A 23,773-nucleotide genomic window follows, 5' to 3' on the forward strand; every position below is an offset into this window, starting at 1 on the left:
TCCGTGAAAATTTTTTAAATCCTAATCTCATACTCGACCCATACCCTTAGATTTAGAATATACGCGCCCCACATGTTTTCGGTATACCCGTCTGACTCGGGTTTTTTTCATCCCTATTGATATACCCCTCTAATATGTCTTTTTTTCATCCCTATAAATAGGCTGTGCTATTTGGCTGAACCGCTAACCGTGGTTTAACAAGTGTTTAATATTTCATGAATCTAAGCTAATTTAATTATACATTAAAACAACATGATTTTTTCACATGACATAATTCTAGGGCTTTCACGTAGGATGCCACATAGATGCCATGTGAGCAGTTTCCTATTTTATCATCTCTTCTTTCAAACACAATATGGAGCATGAACCCGTTTAGTTATGTTATAACTCATGACCCGATTTCTCTTCAAATACAACCATCTTCATATGAAGATAACATTTTGTAAAAATTTGAAAAATAAATTATTGTATGATACAAGTCTCGAACCAAGACCTCATGTTTCAACCTAAAGATACTTACCAACTTCACTTGAATAGTTATTGTGTTGAATTTCTTGACTTCTAAATGATATATTGTTAATTCACTTATAATTAATGTATTACATATAACAATTTTTTATTTTTATTATATTTTTTACCCGTATAGAACACGGCCTCTAACCTAGTGTTTAATATTTGGGACATTAATTTTAAATATCTATTACAGAAGAGCCAATTTATTTAAACGAATAAAACAAGTAATAATTCATATACCATTATCTTCAAACATTCAATTTTATTTAGACGAATACAGATGTTGAAATAAAAGTTTTATTTAGACGAATACAGATGTTGAAACAAAAGTACACAAACCACAAGTTTAGTATCACACGCAAATTGCAAAAGGCTAGAAAAATGAAACGTATACCTGGACACTTCTGTGTATTTGTTATGAAGCTATGGAATTGGTGAACCAAGGCCCTCTTGTGAAGACAGTGACTGGAGTTTTTGCTGCCTCCTGGAAGACGGGAATTTCGTGAATGATGTTCGTTTGTTTAGGCGATAAAGCGTTCTTTTTGCATATATTCTTTCGAAAAATGGTGAAACTCTCTCTTTGAACTTAAGAATAAAAAAGAATAAGATGCGATATACAACCAAAATAGCGAATATTGCACACAAATCCCACCATTTTGAGTGATCCAAAGGTAATCGAAACATTTTTTTGATAGCTTCTGCACCTGTAATTTTGGGGTCCCCAGGTAATAAGCCATCGAACTCTAACCCTAACATCTCGTTCTTGTATGCACCCTGAATTTGCATACTCAATAAGATATAGTTACGTATTATATATGTTATAGGTGGCCAAGCGGCCACTACGATTAAAGGACCACGGAATACAAGTTTTGGTAGCCTTATAAAGGATCAGGTTGTTTGAGTTGAAACACTTGTAAGTAGAAGAGTACTTGATTACAAAACACCATTTTGAAAAAAAACCAAAGGATATTTTGAACCTAAAAAGATGCATTTTACAATACGTGTCAGCAATCTGCTGATTGTGACAAATAGATCAAATACTAGGCAAGACTAATAGCCTTACATGTAGTGACCATGATCCGTAGTTTACGTACGACAATGGGTAGCGCCAAAACAGCTTTGGAAGATCTGGTAATTGGCGAAAGAAACCAGATGTCATCATCATGGTACCCTGTAACAAAAGTGCATTATTAGTCTCGCAATATGAACTATTATCTAGTGTTGTATGTGTGTGTGTATATATATATATATGGTCAACACTAGCTAATAATATTTAGAAGTGAACTCATGTCATGTATAGGAACTTGTTTTCTTACGATGACTCCTGCACCGATAATAATGCCCATCAAGTAATTGGAAACAATTGAAGAGACAAGCATCATGCAACTTTCGACAACGGCTATTGATGCAAAGAGATTGAGACAATAGTAAAGGTATCGGGAGAATCCGTTTCGAAATTTAACTGTGTTCCATGTAATTGTTCCGGTGACAAACGGAATCAATATCATAAGTGGCAGTGAGGAAACCAGGTTTGATAGGACGAACACGGAAACACCGTAGTACCCATTCCGCTTTTCTCTTGTAAATATCTATCGCAACATAAATAATATTAATAAAATAATACAACAAAGCTTTAAAAAGAAATAAACATTTCAAGTTTAAATTGCGGAAACGTTTAACATCTTAGAAAGTTCATATAAAAAAACCAAATCTTCTATGTAAAGCCACGCGTTATAGCAAGGATGTTGATAACATCCGAAAACTTATGTAAAAAAGTTAAGCGCATTATGATTGAATCGTTAAACTAAACAAAAATTAGATGTAAATATGTTGAACCGCGCACGCATGTTGCTACGTTTTAACTAACAATTTAGACTGATTTGAATTAATATAGTATGCAATAATTATTACAATAGTTAAATAAATCTATAAACAATAGGCTTTATTATTAGCCTTTTTTTTAAGTCCACTACTGTGTTTGAATTTTTTATTCCTTAAGTTGTACTTTATTATTTGTAATTTATATATGTTTTAACTTTTAAAAACAATGTAGCTTGGTATACTATTAGATGGTTTTTATTCTTTTTATTTTACTTTTTGTTTCAACTAATTATAATATTTAACAAAATATGTTTCTAAACCTTAAACTTGGGCAAGTGTTGGCTTTACATGTTTTATTTGTCGATTAAAATTTTCATAAACTTTGCTTTCGTATTTGTTATGGTTGATTTTAAAATGACCGAAACTTTTTTCATGATTTAAAATTATCACATCATCTTATATTAGCATTTCGACGTTTGATACCATGCCGATAAAATATGATTTTTTGGCTTATTAATTCATGTTTACAAATTTTTTGCTGGTACTGCCGATACTAACCGAATTTGCATTGGTTCGTAACTGTAACTTGTTGGTTTTTTTGTTCCACATATGATAATTTGTTATATTTTGGCATGGGCTGGTTTATTTCTTTTATTTACTTTCAATGTCGTAACCCGATACGGGATGATTTCGCATCGACTCACAGCGTGCTAGTGGTTTAACGTTTTTACGTATGCTTTTTGTTCAGTTTAATGGTCTCGTCACGAAGCACGAGGCCCTAAATCCTAGATAAAGTTAAAAGTAAAGCATTAGGGTTACTTAGTACTTTTACTAAGTAGAAAAAATAAATATATGATATGCAAAAGAAGTTCTGATTTCGCTCGTAAGTATATGAAAAAAAGAAAACAAAAATAAAAAAAAAATAATTGAACCAATGAAATACCAACATTAGAGCATTCACAACATCTACTTAAAAAAATATATGAGTGTATTCGCTATATTATATGAATGACAAGAATTGTGAGTGGTTGTGAGTAAATGAAAGAGAAACGTCATTGTTATTGAGTAAATTTGAAAAAACACTTTCACTATTTATAATTTTTTAATACTTTTTGAAAGTGGCTTTGAGTGAATGAAAAAAAATATATAATGATCGAGATATAAAAAAATATTATTTAAGTAAAAATGAGAGAGGAAAGATAGTGGTTTTTAATAAAATTATAGAGATAGAGATAGATGATATGTTGGGAATGCTTAGGGCATTCACAATCCATTCTCCATCTCTATAATTACAGTAAAAACACAATCTTTTCTCTCTTATTAATTAAATAATATTTTTTTATACTTTTATCATTACATTTTCTCTCTTCTCCACTCTCAAATAGCATTAGAATAAACAGTGATTCTTCAAATTTACTCATTAATAGTAATTTTTTCTCTTTGGTCCTCTCATAATCACTTACAACTACCTCTAAATAGAGAACCGTACTCACATAATTTAGAAGATGAATTGAGAATGCTCATAGATAATTCCCGACAAGTTCTTTATCTCCATCTCTATAATTATACTAAAAATCACTATTTTTTCTCATTTAATAATACTTTTTATACATTTATCACTACATTTTCTCTTTTATCTACTCACAACTAGGGTGCTCAAAAAAATTTGAATTCGAATCCGTATCCGAAATATCCGAATTACTTGAAAATTCGGATCCGAATTTTCTAATTCGAATAGTGATTTTGAAAATTTTCTATACTTCGAATATCCGAACTATCCGGAATATTTTTTTGAATTACTAATATATATAAACTATAACTTTGGTGCCGCCAAGTGCTCTATTGGACCACTTGGCGACACCGTATCAGTCATCGAATTTGGTGGATTGTTTTTTTTAGTTAAGTTGCCATAACGAGCGTAAAGAAAACCGATCAAATGTTAATTTTTTTTTGTTCTGGTATCATAACGAAGTTGACGGAGACCGACCAAATTCGAATATACTTGCCATCTCAACGTCTGTGACTGACAACGCTCGGGTTTTACCAACGCACAAGTTTATCTTTTGACGCTCCCCCCCATTGGCCATTGGTCCACCTTCATATTTATATTTTTTAGCTCCAGTACCGTAATGAGCATAATCAAAGTAGACCGAATTCGTGTCAAATTACTGCCACAATGGCTGAGACCGGCAACACTTGTGTTTTACATCGCCCAGGTTTGCCGAACAAATAAACATCGTTTTAAATATTTTGTTTTTTTATATATTAATCTTTTTATATGTTCATTTGATGGATTAATTTTTTGAGCTTTAACGCTCAACCTTTACCAACGATTTCTCTACCCTAACGAGCGTAACCGATACTGACCAAATTCGCATCGACTCATCATCGTAATGCTCGGGTTTTACCAATGCCTGGGTTTCAACGCTGGAGTTTTGTCAGCTGCCCCGGCGCAACGCGCCGGGTAGAAGAACTAGTTATTAATAAATACTATTTATAAAATTCAGATAATCTATGGATATTTTGGATAATTTTCAAATATTTCGGATACTTTTCGGACATTTCGGATATAATTTTTAGACACTTCGGATAGTATTTGAATATTTCGGATAATTTTTCGGGTATCAGAAATATTTTTAAAAATAGTTCTTTGTTTTTTAATAATTATTATTTTTTTGTAGATTTCGGATATCCGATTTCGGATATCCGATTTCGGATTCAGATAATGTATTCCACTATCCAAAAGGTTCAGATATCCGAAATTCGGATATCTGAGAGTCCGGATATCCGACTTTAAACACCCCTACTCACAACCACTTTTAATAGAAAATATAATAGAGTATGAACAGTGTTTCTCCAATTTTACTCATAAACAAAAATATTTTCCGTTTTTTCTACTCACAACCACTTACAATCATACTTTAATACTCACAAATTATGAAAAACCTGTTGGAAACGCTCTTACGATCCTCAACCATAATCTGAAATTTTGATTGGTACTTCTTTGAGAAAAAAAATATATATATTATATGAAAAAAAAGGTTGTACATTTAGCTTGCATGTAAATAAATGAAAACGAAAAAGAAAATAACTGAACCAATGAAATACCAAACATTACCCACCACCACCGATCATAGCCCACAAAATAATAGGTAGATAATATAACTACAATAGTAATATAACTAGTTTTATAGTCCGTGTGATTAATGAAATGCTTAAAAAAAATACAATTAAATTATAGAAATTAAATGATTAAATTTTTAAAAAAAACCTATATTTTATCAAATTAAATAGTTTTATAAGTTTAAATTATTTTTTCTGATAGAATATTCATATGAATACGTGGTATATTCTTACGCAATTTATTCATAATCACGAAAAAGATGCACCTATTGATTTTATAAGTTGTTAAGTATATTTTTAAATGGAATAGCGAATTCTAACAAAATATGATAAGATGCTTCATTATGAATAACATAAAAAATGAATATTATATATAAAATTAGCATGAATAAAACACGTTTTTGTATTACAGTTTCAAAAGAGATGGATCAAAACTTCATAGATTTATGAAGGTTGAACGAATATGATATAATTATTGTTCATTTATAATTTCTTCTCGTCTTTATTATCTTAGACCTATAAATATAGTTTATTGCCGTTTATTATTTGACATGTTTATGTAAAGAAAATTTCTTAAATTTGTAAATTTTATAGTCTATAATTCTTATTGTTTAGGGCAACTTCATAGAATAGTAACCAAGTTTCAAAAGTGTTCCAAATTAGATCACACAAATTTAAAATATGTTCTAATTAAGTCACTCAACTTTCATATTTTATTAAATTAAAGGTTTAAAGATGTTTTTTTAGCCTTTTTTCTTTTTTGTTTCATATAGAAAATCTTTTTATCTTTCTTTTGAAGTTGACGCTGAGTGGGGACATGTATTTTATTTTTTATTCTTAAATTTTAATATAATTAACGTTTTTTAAGTTTTTTAAAATTAACTACATATATTGCAAATTCCGAACCCCACATCTTATCCTCCATTTCTTTATTGACGCACAAAAAAATCGTCGAGACTTGATTTGAAGATTTAGTGACCCGATTTGAGGAAAATATGCTTGAGTGACCCAATTATAACACTTGTGAAAGTTGTTTATTATTCTATGTGATATTCCCTGTTTTGTAGTTTATAGTTTGACTATATTTGTAGTGTTTTTCTTATCTTTGTTTTCTTTTTGTATACCTAATGTAGGTTTAGATAAGAAGTTTGTTTTTACTAAGGGGCTGTTTGGTAGCCTATTAATAGTCATTAAGAGGCTACATCTTAATGGTTCATAGCCTCTTAATGGTTAAGAAGCAGCCTTAAGTCTGAATGGTTAAGAGGTAGGCTTTTAACCATTCAGACTTAGGGTTACCTCTTAACTATTATGGTTAAGAGGTAGCCTTTAGTTTTGGTACCTAGCTCGAACCAAAACCCAAACCCGAACACAAGCTTAAGCTCAAACCCAAGCTCGTGGGATCTGAGCCGTCTGTGGTGGGCTATTTTGCTCGCAAATAACGTCGACCATAATAACCTGTTCTATGCAAACCAACAACGACCCCTGATGCCTCCACCCATGCAATCGTTTAACTCTGACATGTTCTTTCGATCGCCAATGCCGTATATGTCTTCGCAAGTACCCGAAACCCAAATACCCGACACCCAAATACTGGAAACCCAAGTACCCGAAATGCAAGACCGTCCTAAAAAAAGCAGTTATAAAAAAAAGAATCCGGCTGACGATCAAACAACCGAAAAGGCCGAAAAACAAAGGTGGGAAGTCGAGGAATTGGCGTTAGCGTGTGCGTGGATCGACTCATCCGAAGACTCAATTCAAGGCAAACTATAAAAATATTTATATGTTTTCCATGTTTTATTTTTTTTTGTTTACTAATACTAAGCTTTTATATGTATCGAGGTGACGGTAAACATACCCTGGAGTTTTGGGACGAAATATGCACTAAGTTCTTTGCTACAATGGGTCGAGGTGCCTACCACGGGAATGATTCCGTCAACAACAAATGGAAGGCAATACGCACAAAAACAACCAACTTCACCAACATTCACACCTACGTTAACAACCATAGAAAAAGCGGCATGAACGATGCCAACGTGATGGGAGGCTTTCTTAAAACAATACAAGCCCATTTATCATAGAGATTTCAATATGATGGAAATTTGGAGACAATGCACAAGCTCACCAAAGTGGCATCCGGTCCCGACATCATCTCCGTGACCGTCCAACGGTCAAAGACAACCTCTACTTCGGCTAATCAATCACCGTCTCAACCCATGTCGGATGGTCGTGCCAACTTTATCTAAACGAGTTGGAACCCGAATTTATTTTTGATGAACCGGATGAGTTTCCACGTCCGGTAGGAAGAGGTAAAGCCAAGGTGGCGGCTAGAGGTGGATGATATTCGTCTATAACGACATCCTCAATGAGTTCTGAAGTGAGCTCGCGTTTTGACAACATAGAGCTCAAACTAACCGAGACTGTCGATGCTAAAAAACACAAAAAAGAGGAACTCATGAGAATGCATGAAGAAAGAAAGGCAATGCATACGGAATACAAAGCGATGCATGAAGAACGAAAAAAAGTTCACTTGGAGCGGAAACGAGAAAAGGATTCGAGCTCATCGCAAAGGATCTATCGAATCTAGGTCATCCCACGCAGGCGTTGTTGGAAAAAAGAAAACGAAGGATATTGGCCAAATATGCAAACGAGAACGAGGACGAAGATTATTAGTTATATGTCGGTTATGTTATTTATTTTATTTTTTTCTTTGTATGTTTTTTATTTTTATTTTTTTATTTGTATGGTTTTTTTTTTATTTACATTTTAATTTTCGTATTACTATATTATTATTTAATACATTTAATTTTTATTATATTTTGTTAAAGGGCTTCGGTGCCCCCTCACCATAAAGGGGTATTATAGCTTGGGGCTTCGATGCCCCTAATGCTCACGTAGCACTGACGTGATACTGTGGAGGGGCTTTAAAACCCCTCACCATAAAGACCAGTTTAATTATAATAGCAACATTACTTAATTTAGAAAATGGGTATAAATTCCAAATAATTTAGAAAGTAGAATGAAAATGTTTTGGACAAATCGGAATTTAATTCCGACCATGAAACTTTTTTATTCAATACACACCCACCACACCATCTCTAGACGGTTGCATGTATAGTCTCAGTGTTAACTAAATTAGTTTTTATCAAAAAAGTGATGTTAGAGCATTCTCAATCCATTTCTTAAAATTACATGAGAGGGATTTGTAAATTATATGGTATGGTTATGAGTGGTTGTGAGTAGAGGAGATAGAAAATTTATATAGAAAAGTTAAATTTGGGGTTTCACTGTAAATACTGTATAATTTTTTAATATTTTAATAAAGTAGCTGTGAGTAAAAGAGAGATAAAATATGATGATAAAAGTATAAAAAATATTATTTAATTAAACAGAAGAGAGAAAATACAGTATTTTTTAATGTAAATATATAATATATATAAATATAGGGTAGGGAACGGACGGAAATGCTCTAATATGGACAATTTCGTCTCTCTCACCATTTTCCTTTCTCTTTCCTCTCTCGCATGTTTGAAGCATTTTCAAATTATGATTTAAATATTATGTTTTAAACAAGTAGAAAGTGAGAAATATACCCTCATTAACCCTACAAACTAACTGAGATTAACAGTAGGAACTAAACGTGCAACCTCTCACAAATGTGTGAACTAAGTTTGCAAATTTTAAAATCTGGGGACCAAACATGCAACATGGTCAAATCACAAGGACCGTTGAGTGAGGCTAATTAATCTTTCACGTGATAAGCCTGAGATGATCTGGCGTGAGCCGGTTTGCGTGTTCGAAACAAGACGTTTTTTTTTGGAACAATTAATGACTAGAAAAAAATAATCAATTTTAAAGCATATAACTTAGCCGTGAAAGTGGAACCAAACTAATGGCGTCAACAGGAACGCACCTTCATATCCTCAATGAAAGAAGGGAAGCTTCCAATGGACATGAAAACCATGAACCCTGTAATAAAACCACCACAAGCACCTCGTGCGTGAATCGCGGTGTACCCGGTTCCAACATCATAGAAGATTGTACCGACACACACAGAAACGACCGAGTAAACAATTAGCCGTAGCCAATAATATCCAATGTCGCGACACATGTTTCCGAATGACCTTCGTGTCAGTGTCGTGAGTTGCTTCCACCACCCCGCATGGTTCATTTTAATCACACTTGTTTCATGTAAATTCTTGATCATGATAAAAACTCATGTTAGATTAGCAAATAAAGGAAACTAACTGACATTTAGAATTTGAAAAACATACAAATTCCGAAATCTGCTTCATCCACAATTCAACTTTCTTTGCGTATTTCGACCATTTGTACTTCTCCATTAGTGTCGTTTTGATCTCGGAGACTGAAAACCTTTTATAGGCATCTGATCCTTTCGGTTCATCCTAAATTAAACAACAATTTATATCGTGATTCAGACATTTTTTTCATAAGTTGATTATTATTATTATTATTATTATTATTATTATTATTATTATTATTATTATTATATAGTAAGAAAGCAGGTTACTTTAGAAATGCATGATGACAAATGGATGACAAGAAGCAGGTTATTTTGTAAGGCAAACTTCAAATCTATTATAGTCGCTATCTATATAAGACCATCGACAATGGAATATGCATTCTGTATAAAACCACATTCATATTTAAGTGTAAATATTTCCATCATTCACAGTATACAAATGGTATAACTCTGTGTGTTGTCGCTGAAGCCGACGTGCGAATTCATCCAATCATATTGTACCACGTGGCGCTGACTGGACCCAACCTTTCAACCCTTGTCGGTTGCGCCACCGGTGAATTCACCCTGTTGTCATTCGCGTCCGCTGAATTCATCTATTCGCGAGCCAACCTATCAATCTTCTTCCTTTAGTCCAAGCGATCACGCTCGCCCGGGGTCGTGGCGCCCGCTCGCGGCGAGTGGTGAAGCGAGGGTTTTGTGGTGTTCGTGGCCGACGTGGCTTGCGCCTCTCATTGAAGCCGGTGCTCGCTTGGCCACAACATATAGTCTAATATTCGAACGATTTATATCTTTTTTTATATTTTCTTATTTACCAAAATCAAACAGTCATTATGTTTTAAGTAAATTTAATTATGTAAAATTGTTCGTTTTAATAAATATGACATTTACACATGGGCAAACCTATGGTCCTTTAAGGGGGGCGGCCGCCCAACTTAAAAATAAAATATTTAGTTAAATACTCGTGCTAAAATCTCGAGCGTCCCTTAAAATTTTGCAATCACCCCTCTTGGAAATTTCAAAACCAACCCAGAGAAAACACTAGAGATGTAAAGAAAAGCAATTTTTGAAAACCGGGCCGGTTTGACCAGTCCAACCAGGACCCATTAGGCTTTTCGGTCCAGTTAGCATAGTATAGCCCGTTTTCTAATGAATAGGCCGGGTTTGGCAGTTGACGGTCCGACCTGAATAGGTGAATTGCCGGTTGAACCGGTAAATTCTTTGTTTTCTATTAAATCAAAAAGGTTATAAGATTAGGGAGTCAAACTCAGGCAAAAACTGACTTTAATGCTTTAAAGAAAACATCAAAGCCAACCAACCAGGCTTGAATTATGTTTATTTGGATGAAAACACATCTTAAATATATAAATTTCCGTTAATTTTTTTTTTGAATAGAGTTTGGATCCCCCGCCAATACATGAGTGAGTCTTCTTGAGATGGGATGCCAACCGTCCATACTGATTTTGATGTTTCAGGCCTGACCCACTCAAGAACACCATCAAGGAGGAAACTCATACCATTGTGAAAAAACCCCATTGAGTCAGGTTTCGAACATGTTTTCTATTCAATTAATTAATGATTCAACTTAATAATGGAGCCGTTAATACGGGCAATTAATGATTTAATTTCCGTTTATATAATTAAGGAAAAATGAATTTTAATAATCCCAACTTTTTAATATTGGCCGATAATAATTCCAACTTAGTTTATTCCCACCAGTGGTCCCAAATTTAAAAAAATTAGCTCTCAATGGTCCTCCGTTAAAAAATCTAACGACGTTAAGTTTTTTCCGAGTTTCAAACTGATTTTTAGGGGCTTTTGATCTGAAGAATGATACGAATTTATTGATGTAAAACTTAGAAACGATACCCCAAACAACTTAATTTTTGTTAATTTTAAATTCAAACACCCGATTTGAAGTACTAATCAAGCCATTTGAAGCATTATTTCAAGCTAAGTTTTACGTTAATCGACTCGTATCCTCCTTCCGATCAAAAGCCCTAATAAATCAGTTTGAAATTCGGAAAAAACTTAACGCCGTTAGTTTTTTTTTAACAGTGGACCATTGAGAGCCAACTTTTTTAAATTTGGGACCACTGGTGGGAATAAACAAAGTTGGGATTATTATCGGCCAATAACAGAAAGTTATGATTATTAAAATCCACTTTTCCTATAATTAATAGCTTAATTATTTCAAATACAAATTAAACACACACACACACACACACACACACACACACACATACACATATATATATAGGGTTAGGTTAAAATAAAAACCCACTTGAGTTGTGAAAACTCTAGAAACCCATTCTCAACCACATGTTTTTAATTAAAAATTAAATCTTGTGGTCCATAATTAAAGTTAATAAAAAATGTTAACATAAATACAACTTTTTCTCTCTCCTAAAAACATATAAAAAAATTAGTAAAAAAATGTTAAAAAATAGCAAAACAATTTTTTTTAATGTTTCGATATTTTGTATTAAATGTTACAACATATATTAAATGTAACAAAAAAAACGATGTTACATAGGGTTTTTGTGGGTTTTCACAACTCAAGTGAGTTTTCATTCTATACTTTGCCTATATATATATATATATAGAGCAAGGTTATAATAAAAAGTAAGTTATTCCTAAAAAGTGTAAGAAGAGTTATGGACCTTTAGATTCAATAGATCAAGTAAGGGTAGGATGGTAATCATTAAATTGTTCTTATTATGGAATGTAAATAACAAAAAGAATATTATCCCTATTTTTTTGCTCATCAAATGGTCATCGTCGTGGTCAGTTACCATCTCTTATAAATATCTTTTTTAATTCTAAATCCATTTGTTATCTTCATCAATATATTCTTAATCAATAAAACCAGAATATGCTTAGTCCATGTAAACACAATAACATATTAATTATTCAATACATATTTTGGTGGAAGGTGTTCGATATCAAACCAAAACTAATACAGCACCCCAAGGATAAAAAACTATTTTCGGAGATATCCCGACTAAAAAAGCCAATAGATTTTACTTAATTTGAACGACAATACAAAACATATACATCCGAAGTATAATTTAATTCGGTTTATTTATGTATCCATTTAATTTAATTCAGCTTAAACTGAACCAATTTCCAAAAGCTTCATTACATACTCCAAAAGCTTTATTAAAATTTGGCAGTGTTTTTCTTAGCCGAATTTTACCAACGACGGAGGTGAATGGTGGTGACGATGGAGTGGAAGGCTTCGTCAATTCCTGAGAAATTCCGTTTTTCTTGGCTGGATTTTACCGACGGCGGAGGTGGATGGTGGTGACAGTGGAGTGGGGGTGTACGTCGGCGAAGGCGGTGGTGGTGATGGTGGTGGTGACGGCAGAGGTGAATGGTGGTGACGGTAGAGTGGGGAGTGTACGGCGGCGGAGGCGGTGGTGGTAACTGCTAAGTTGAATGAAACGTCGCCGGCTTAATATGCTTTAATATATATTTTTTGTAGTTAGAGTTAATGCTAATTATGTTTAATTATTGGTGTGTTTTTGTTAAGTGTGTTTCTGTTCTTGGTGTTCTTAGTGTTCTTGATGTTGTGTTTTAAATATGGATTAATATTTCGTGTTGTGTTTTAAAACACACTGTAATATAGATTACGATGTGTTTTTGGTGTTGTAATTTAATTTTGTTTCCATATATAACATAACACACTGGACAAATATGCTCTTAGAGTGTTATAAAACAAGAATTAAAAAAAACACACACACCGCCTAAAAAACACACTTTCCATCTAGACCATCAAATCATCAAATCTAACGCACCAGATTACTTTTTATACTTTTTAGACACACTCAACTTCTTATTATAACTCCACCCTATATATATATATATATATATATATATATATATATAGGATTAGGTTCATTTCAGAAGTGTTTTTATTGCGAGAAGTGCGAGAAGAGATTTTAACCAATCACATAATTTCTTTTTTATTTTCTAATTATTTATATGCAAGGGTATATTAGTGACATATAAAGTATTTTATTTTGTAACTCATGCTCATTAATGGTTTAATAATTAATGATAAATTACTAGCAAATGGTAAGTTACAAATATTATTATTATATTTTATTTTATATAAAATTTAAACCATTGGAATCTATTTGATTTAAAATCATTTTATTCTATAAATGGCTAATTATTGTTATAATAATAATAATAATTATTATTATTATTATCATCATCATCATTTGATATAATGTAATGTAGATGTAGCTACGTAATGTAGTGTAAGCATACTTTAAAATGTTGTGTAGTTGTAATTAGTGTAGTGTTGACATATCTAATGTAGTGTAGGAACACTTTTAATGGTGTGTAGTCATAGTTAATGGAGCGTTGACATATCTAATGAAGTGTGAGCATATCTAATTTAGTGTAGACAAAACTAATTTTGTGTAGGTAAAACTAGCATAGTGTAGGCAAAACTAATGTTGTGTAGACATATCTAATTTTGTGTAGACAAAACTAATGTTGTGTTGGTCCACTTTCAAATGGTTGTGTAGTCATAACTAGCGTAGTATAGACATATATAATGTAGCATAGGTAAAATAAATGTAGTGTATGAACACTTTCGAATGTTGTGTAGTTATAGCTAATGTAGTATCTAATATGGTGTAGGCAAAACTAATGCTATGTAGGAATCAGTTTGTTTATATAATAAAGTGTTGGCAAAACAAATAAAAATATGCTTACTTCAATACATTGTATGTACTATATAAACAAATCCGTAATATAAAATGTAATGTTGCAAAATTTATGTGTTTTATGAACAAATTCTAAAAACAAATAAACAACTTACACAACCATAAAAAATATCATAATTTTAATGAAAAAATAAAATAGTATTAACCTCCTTCTAATAAGCATTAAATGGGCACAAAAAAGTAACCACTTAAAGCATTAAAATCTGGTTTAATGAGCCATACACCACAAAAGACATATCTAACCTTTTTATTAAATTATATGTCATAAATATGTGTTTTTAATTACGAATTTGCCATCTATATATAGACCATTGATTAAACATAATCAATGGTTCAGATTTATTTCTCACACTTTTCGCTATAATATCACTTCTCGCATGATCATTCCCTTATATATATATATATATATATATATATATATATATATATATATATATATATATATATATATATATATATATATAGGGGAAGTATAAAATGAAAATTCACCTTGAGTTGTGAAACCCGTAAAAACCCTATGTAACATCGTTTTTTTTTGTTTTATACAAGTAATATATGTTGTAAAATTTAATACAAAACATTTTTTTACTAATTTTTATATATTTTTTCAGGAGAGAGAAAAAACTATATTTATATTTACATTTTTTATTCATTTTAATTGTAGACCACAAGTTTCAAAATTTAATTAAAAACATGTGGTTGAGAATGAGTTTCTAGAGTTTTCACAACTCAAGTGAGTTTCAAACTTCAATTAAAAACATGTGGTTAACCACATGTTTTTAATTAAACTTTGAAACTTGTGTTCCACAAATAAAATGAATAAAAAATATAAATATAACTTTCTCTCTCTCTTGAAAACATAAATAAAAATTTGTAAAAAAATGTTAAAAAGATAGCAAAACATTTTTTTTTTAGTTTTCGATGTTTTGTAATAAATGTTACAACATATATTACGTGTGTAAAAAAACGATCTTACATTGGGTTTTCACAACTCAAATGAGTTTTCATTCTATACTTCCTATATATATATATATTATTTATGATGTTATCCGGGTCATTGTCCGGTTCGACCTGTGACCCGGTAAGATGTTTGGGTCGATGGCCGGTCCAGGTTCGAAAACATTGAGAAAAAGTGAAACAAGGTATAAAATTAGTCTGGTGGTCCGCGGCTTGCATATCTCCGTCTCTACAAAAGAATGGTTAACAAAGATGATGATGACCTAGTTCCTAATGTAATCATGTATTTGGCCTTTATAAAATTTAAGGCTACACTTAGTTAACCAACAAGAGAAGGCCTACGTAAATAACAAATAATAAAGAAAGAGAACTTCGAAAAATGACCGGTTTATAAGAAAGGACGGGGCACTTATATATATAGGTAGGGTGTATGGCTTCAAAACAACATGGTAACACCAACGCCACCCCATGTGAATAGGGTGCATGACTTCCTTTCATGACAAAGGCTTGTCACAAAATTGATTTCATGGGCAAAGGTTGGAGAATTAAATGAATTAATAAATAATTTATTACACTTGTGGGTAGATGCTGTAGTTTGTGAGTATTTAAGGATAAATATGAGGTGGCAATATAGAATTGACCGTTGCATAGGTAATAACCATAACCATAGGAACCCATTCCCTTTTAAATGAAAGTTAATTTTAACCATTTCTTTATCTTAATATAAAGAGAGCTGGCCATTGTTCTAGTTTATACTTTTATTTTAAACCAACTTTTAACAATTTTTTTTTCCTTTTCTTGTTTGTATAACTAAATAATGTGGATTAGAAGATTGAATGTTTAGAAGTTATGACTAAGTCCAACGTGGTTTAAATTTTGGCTTGATTATATTTTGTTATACGACCTAATCCATCCAAACTTACCAAATATAAATAATTATATAGCGATAGACAATCGCCCAATTTTAAGAAACTTGTTTGTTTATTTTGATTGTTTGTATGAGTAGTTAATGTGGATTACAACATTTAATGCTTATGAATGACATGATTCGACCCGAACTGTATTGCAAAATTATTATATATATTGATAGAAAAATGATCCCTCTAAATTTCCGCCCCTATGAAAAAATTTTCTAGGTCTGTTACTGCATTTACAATTCATTAAAATATAAATATATAACATACACATATATATTACGTTTTCTTTATTCTTCATCCGTGTGTAATACGGATAACTAACATAGTATGTATTAAAGGATTAAAAACAGACGTACATAATGTCTTGTGGACCCTTTCAAGGTGGTTGTTACGACATCAAAATCCGAATTTATACAACGTAGGAAATGGTCTGACGGATTCCTCTAGATTGGACATGGAAACCCCGATTCTGCATAAAACTGTATAAAAATAATTCTACATATAGATAACTAAAATTAAAAACACAAAAAAAAAGTGTCAACAGTTATTATTGTAACACATGTACCGTGAGAGCATTTCTTGCTTCTCCAAAATACACCTTTTCACCGCCTGACAAAAGTAAAAGGTCATCAAACAATGCAAAAACTTCGCTGCTCGGTTGGTGAATCCAAGAAATCACGGTTCGACCGTCACGAGCCAAAGCTTTTAAAGCTTGAACCACAAAAAAGGCTGATGCACTATCGAGTCCGGTTGTTGGTTCATCCAGAAACAAGATCCGTGGTCGTACAAGGATTTCGAGCGCGATGCTTAACCGTTTCTTTTCTCCACCACTTATGCCCCTCAAATGCCAGTTACCGATCAAGCTATCACTGCAATCCTCTAAACCCATCTCCATTATTGTTCCTTCGATAATATCGTTCACTTCTTTGTTGGTAAATGTGGTTGGAAGCCTTAAATAAGCCGAGTAAGTAATTGTTTCTCTAACGGTAAGTGTTCCCATTAGGACATCTTCTTGTGTCACGTAAGCCTGAAACATTTAAAATTATATTATTAATATCGGTTTTAGGATCAAATACATTTTATTTATAACGTGAAAATAGTGAGAATCAATTTGTTGTTATTATTAGGTTTGCTTTTATAATTATTTACTATTATTTTTGTTCTTATACGCTGATTTTCGATTATGAGAAGTTATAAGTATTTGTTGATTTACATTTTGTTGTTATTATTAGGTTTTTTCTTATGCTATTATAAGTATCTGTTGTTATTATTTTGGTGCTGATTTTGACTCTTCTGTTGTTATTATTAAGTTTTTTTCTTTGTTATTATAAAACATTATTTATGTACATCGATATTGTAGTTGATATTGTTTCCTACGCTTTCATTTTTAGTAGATTGGTAGTGTTTCCTACGTTCTCATGTTAATATTGCTTTGTACATGAACCTTCCCCATATTATATCATATCTAGGATATATGTGTGTGTATATAAATTGATTATAACTTTTTATTTAATTGTTCTTATTATAATTAACTGATCAGTTGTCAGAATTTATTTCATAAGAAGATACAAATTTTCAATAAAACAAGAGTCACTGTTGTATATTTTGTATCCATTCTAATAATTTGCGATAAATTAACATGGTGAGAAACTTACGACTGCCAGATTATCCATAGTCTAGTGACAAAAATCACCCTGAAAAGATGTTTAGGAATTCGGACAGGGTTCATATGTTGCTAAAATTCTTAGAAAGATTTTTCAGTAAATATTTAAGTAAATATAGATTTTGTAGAAAATAATTATAATACAGGTTGATATGTAGTAATCAAGTTGTAAACATGTTAACCACTTACAAAACGCCATTGCTTAGCCTTTTCTTCTTGCCATTGAGAAGAATATCACCGGTCATTACAACATTCTTTGATAATCTCCCGGCTAAGGAATCAAGAAGGGTGGATTTGCCGGAACCAGAAGGACCCATAATGGCCATGATTCGACTGGGTTCAGCAAACCTGCTGATCCGATGAAGCAATCTTTTAGCGTGACCATGACCGAAGTTGGGTAGCACCACTGTTAAATCTTTCCACACTAAGTAAGTTGCTCGTGCTCTCATACTTGTGTTGCCATCGTAACTGCCAGTGTCATCATTGTCCGTCATATGATGACCGTGATTAGGTAGTCTGCTGCTACTGCTGGAAGCTTCTATCTCCACATAGATGCTTCAAATGTGGTTTGCGTTTTGTTTTGAAGATAACAAATGTGGGAGAACTGAATAGTAATAAATACTGTCAACAAACATGCATGAGCATTTGAGTTTGCATTTAGTCTCTTGGGACCGATGCTACTTGAAGGTTTTCATAGTCCATATATCTTCAAATGGTTCAGCTCTGAAAATAACATGAGATAGAACACTAAATGTGATATATATATACGCATGGGCATTTTAGGTTACATTAGTTCCAGGGACCGACGCTACTTGAGGGGTTCCTTGGTCCACAAATCATAAATTTGTTTTAACTTTGAAAGTAATATATGAGATAAAATAATAAATTTTACATTTTATCTTAATTATATATATACATTTACATTATTATTTTCCTATCCAATCATATAATTTGTTAATTTCTATACATACATATATTATCATTTCCCTATCCAACCTCATAATTTGTTAATTTTTACATTAGTAAAAACTTGTTCAGAACCATAATTTTCTTCTATGTAAATATATATATACAAATTTTTAAAAAAAAGTTTAACCAAAATATGGTCGTAAAGAAAAGTACACTAGAAATTGAATAGTCTACAATAATTCTCATGGTGTTAATTTCACTAATGGTTATCACATTATACTAATCCTCTCTACGTATATATATAATATTAACATAGAGTTGTTTTATCATTTATTATATATAAATTTGTGATAACATATATGAATCATAAGTTTACATTGTTAATTAGTTCTTTAGGTTAGTAATGGAAAACCTATAAATATATGCATACTTGTTACAGTATGGAGATTAGTAATCGCATTAAAGAAAGATGTAGACGTCCTGATTGTCAACTTGGTTGAGTTTCTCTTTAGGATGTATAGTTAAGGATGACGATTAAAGTTCTTGAGAGGAACTCAGTTTTTAGGAGAGAGAGAAACTGGCAAATGAATTTCTTATGCATGTGAGATTTTTTTATAACGTTGATTTATTCTCTCTCTCTCTATATACACTCAAAGGAAAACTATTTATTAGCTAGTAAGGGTAATATGGAACGTCAACAATTACCAAGCTAAAATATAATAAGATAGATTAATAATTTGATCTATTATAATATAAATGATAACGATGACTATAAATATATATATATATATATATATATATATATATATATATACTTAGTGGAAAATCCCACCAATAGCAAAGCTATAAGTAGTGTCTGGGGAGGGTGGGATGTAGGTACACTGTACCTCTATCTAATAGAATAGAAATGTGACTTCTAGAGAGGCCCTCAGCTCTAAAAAACATATGTATGAAATAATAAACGAAATCAAAGTTCAACAGTAATATAATTAATAATAGCACTTTGTAATAATAATGATAGTAATATATAGATATATTCAAATAATAAGAATAAAATACAAAAAAGAAACTGCATAATATATGAAAAGAAAATAACATAATGGCGTGTGACCAAAAATACGGTAGAGAGGAGCCCCTAAGGTATTACTTTCTCCCTAAAAATCATTAACCTTAATTCTACGTTTCCAAGAATTCCTATCCTCAACCATGTCCTTAGAAAGGTTTAGGTCTAGCAAATCATGCCTAATTCTCTTATCCCAAGTCAATTTAGGTCGGCCTCTACCTCTCCTCCCCTCTATAGTAATGTTTTCTACGGATATAACAGGATTCGTTGTTTGTCTTCTCTTCACATGTCCAAACCATCTCAATATTTACTCTCTTATTTTGTCTGATATGTTAGCTACCCCTAGTCTCTCTCGAAACACACTGTTTCTTATTCGGTCTAATCTTGTGTGCCCATACATCCAGTGCAACATTCTCATCTTTGCTACCTCCATCTTTTGCTCTTGTGCCTTCTTGATGGCCCAATAATCTGCTCCATATAACATTGCAGGTCTAATTTCGACCCTATAAAACTTTCCCTTTAGTTTAGTTTGGAATCTCCTATCGCACAATACACCTGTGGCTGCTCTCCATCTACACCATCCTATCTGAACTCGATGGACCACATCATTGTCCAACTTCCCATCGCTCTGGACAAACGATCCTAGATACTTGAACTTCGTTACCTGCGGAACCATTTGCCATTCAATGGTGATATGCTCCTTAACCAGTACATGCCCATCTGTATCCTTTATAAACTTCACAGGCCCTAGATCTTGCCTTTTACGCTCCCAGGCTTTGGCAATCTTAAACATAAAATATTCCCCCTCTTTAGTTTCTAAACGTTCATACATTCGTTTATATGCCGTGTTCTTTGCATCTGACACTGCCTTCTTTGCCTCTCTCTTGGCCGTTTTGTAAGTCTCCCTCAATCTCCCTCGCTCCTCCTCATTCGTGCATCTCATAAGCTCCCTAAAACTTTCTTGTTTGTCCCTTATCTTGTCTTGTACGGCCTCATTCCACCACCAAGACTCCTTATGCCCACTTGCCTTTCCTGTTGTGACCCTGAGAGTCTCCTTTCCTACTTGAATGGTCTTTGTCGACATAGCTTCCCATATCTGAGTTGAGTTCCCATCTAGTCGAATCAATTTCTTCAACATGAGTTTACCCTTAAACAGTGGGAGAATTTTGTCCTTCAAATTTCCCCATCTAATTCTAGGTGTACATTTCCTCTCTCGTGTAGTCAGCTTATTTCTTAAGCCTATATCTGCCACCAGCAGTCGATGTTGAGCCACAACTGTCTCCCCGGTATGACTTTGCAGTCCCTCCACCAGCGTCGGTCTCCTTGCCTCATCAAAAGGTAGTCAATTTGTGTGTTGCGTCCCCCACTGCTAAAAGTGATCAAATGGGATTCTCTTCTAAAAGTACGAATTTATAATACCTAGGTCGTGGGCCACCACAAACTCTAGAAGATCTGTGTCAGTCTCATTCCTATCACCAAAACCGAAGTCCCTATGTATGGCTTGAAAACCATCGTTAACCTTACCAATGTGTCCATTAAAATCACCTTCTATACAAATTCTATCACCCCTAGGTATGCCCCCTACCACTGCATCTAGGCAATCTCAAAATTCTTTCTTTTCCTGATCCCTAAGCCTACATGAGGCATGTAGGCGCAAACTACCGCCACTACTTCCTCCCCTAGTACTAATCTTAACACCATAATCCTGTCATTATGTCTTATCACCTCCACCACACTAGTGTGTAGTTCCTTAGCCACTAGAAACCCCACTCCATTCCTAGCTCCATCATAGCCCGAGCACCATAACTTATACCCATTACACTCGGACCCTCTATGCCTTTCCACTTAGTCTCCTGGAGGCATGCTATCTGAACCTTACGTCTTTTAAGCACATCTATCAATTCTAGCAACTTACTATTTATTGTTCTTACATTCCAAGAAGCCAAACACAATATATGCTCCCTATCTTTACCCTTACCTACACCCCTCGTTTCAGGACATGGTCTCAAGTAATGGTCATGGCTCCTACGATCTATGATTGTAACTAGTCACACACAAGCAATATAACACCCAATTTATATAAGTAAAACCACGTATAGCAAGTCATAGAATACCCTGTCACACACAAGACGCACCACAACTACTCACCCAAAAGTACTCACAAAAGCCCAATGTGTGTTAATGAAATATTGTTTAGGATTAATACTATACAAGATAGTATTTTAAATTTGAAAAAATGTGTATGTTAAACAAGTTATAAAATATTTATTATTTAATTACTAAAAGTCTTTTACTATGGTATAACTTGTGTTTATAGGAATATTAGGAATTTAGGATTGAGTGCACCTGGGTATTTGTTGCGAGATCGTCGTTGATGATGTAGGTGGAAGACGGAATCCCTAGCCAAGAAGCTAAAAAAAAGACGTTGGTCGCTTGAATCTAGCGATGATCGGTATTTGTAAACCACACAAATCTCTAGATTTAACCTTCTCGACTGTTCCTTGACCGTTTGTAAACCACACAAATCTCTAGATTTGCGAGATATCGTAGATCTGATGAAGACGGTTAGCCAGAAATGGGAGAATGATGTAGCTGTGTCTGGAAGAAAGGCAGAGCGACGGTGTCACCGGCGCCGGAGAAAGATGACGTTCGTCGGAACAAAAATACGACGGAAGACGTCGGTGAGGCGGAGATAGATAGATCGGAAAGTCACAATAGAGTTTGATCAAAGTAATAACGGATATATATATATATATATATATATATATATATATATATATATATATATATATATATATAAAAGGGTTCAAATAAGAATAAAGAGTTTCCTAGGAATGGTAAGAACCAATAGATTTTTGACATTTGGCATTAAAACCTATGGCAAAAGAATAATTCTAGGAAACTATGTCGGTTATAATGGTGAAAGAGTAATTGTAGGAAACTAAGTCGGTTTTTGGTAATTTTAAATCTCAACCATTGATTAACATGATCCAATGGCTATGATTTATTCTTGGTCTTCCTAGAAAACTATTTCTTTTTAGTATAACCCTCCCCAATATATATATATATATATATATATATATATATATATATATATATATATATCTTAAATTCTCCCACTTGGCCGAGTAATCATTTATTATGAGTATTAGATAAACCTGATTAGGAGTTAACACTTATTTTAGCTTTAAACTCAAAGTGGAGCAGAGAAATACAATCATTGAATTAAATATCAGCTCAAGACCCCCATTAATCATACATCAGTCCTTATTTAAAACCTAAGTAGTTATGATCAAAATTTTCAAGTAAGCCCTTCAGAACGTTTGATTTATATAATAATTTGCCTATATGTCATTATGCATTTAAATATATTAAGAGACATACAAAATCAAAATTGATGAGAAAAAAATAATAGTTAATCATTCATACTACGATGTGCAGTTGTACATGGTCATCAATAAACCCCTCATGATTATAAGAGCTTTCATATTACTTATGGGTAATAGACCTTAGTTATAGGATCCTTAAGCATATCATGAATATATTCGATATGAAAATTTAGTTTCCTCAATTCATTCATAAACGAATAACTAATTTCATATTGAATTTTAATGCAGCACCTCCCAAACTGCTACTGTTCTAGAAAATTTGGTAGCTGACTTTATCACAATTAGTCTTCAATATATAATTTATATGGAGCTAATAAACTTATGAGTCCGCTGATAAATATTCAAAAACATTTATTGATTAGGTAACGTTTATTGATTAGGTTGTTGTTATTAGTTCATTATGACTCCTCCGTGATTT

The 23,773-nt window shown here is 32.7% G+C and overlaps 1 protein-coding gene and 1 pseudogene across 1 annotated transcript; both read right to left on the reverse strand.

Moving 5' to 3' along the window:
• Positions 1 to 936: 936 nt before the first annotated feature.
• LOC143568675 (ABC transporter G family member 15-like) lies at positions 937 to 18,488 on the reverse strand (annotated as a pseudogene).
• Positions 18,489 to 20,273: 1,785 nt separating this feature from the next.
• On the reverse strand, positions 20,274 to 20,798 carry LOC143568676 (uncharacterized). The gene has a single exon (XM_077054767.1). The coding sequence runs from the start codon at positions 20,796 to 20,798 to the stop codon at positions 20,274 to 20,276; it is 525 nt and encodes a 174-aa protein (XP_076910882.1).
• Positions 20,799 to 23,773: the final 2,975 nt, after the last annotated feature.

This window comes from Bidens hawaiensis, unplaced genomic scaffold (genome assembly GCF_021521415.1).
Source record: "Bidens hawaiensis isolate Kalapana, Puna unplaced genomic scaffold, B.hawaiensis_p1.1 tig00024052_1, whole genome shotgun sequence".
NCBI lineage: Eukaryota > Viridiplantae > Streptophyta > Magnoliopsida > Asterales > Asteraceae > Bidens > Bidens hawaiensis.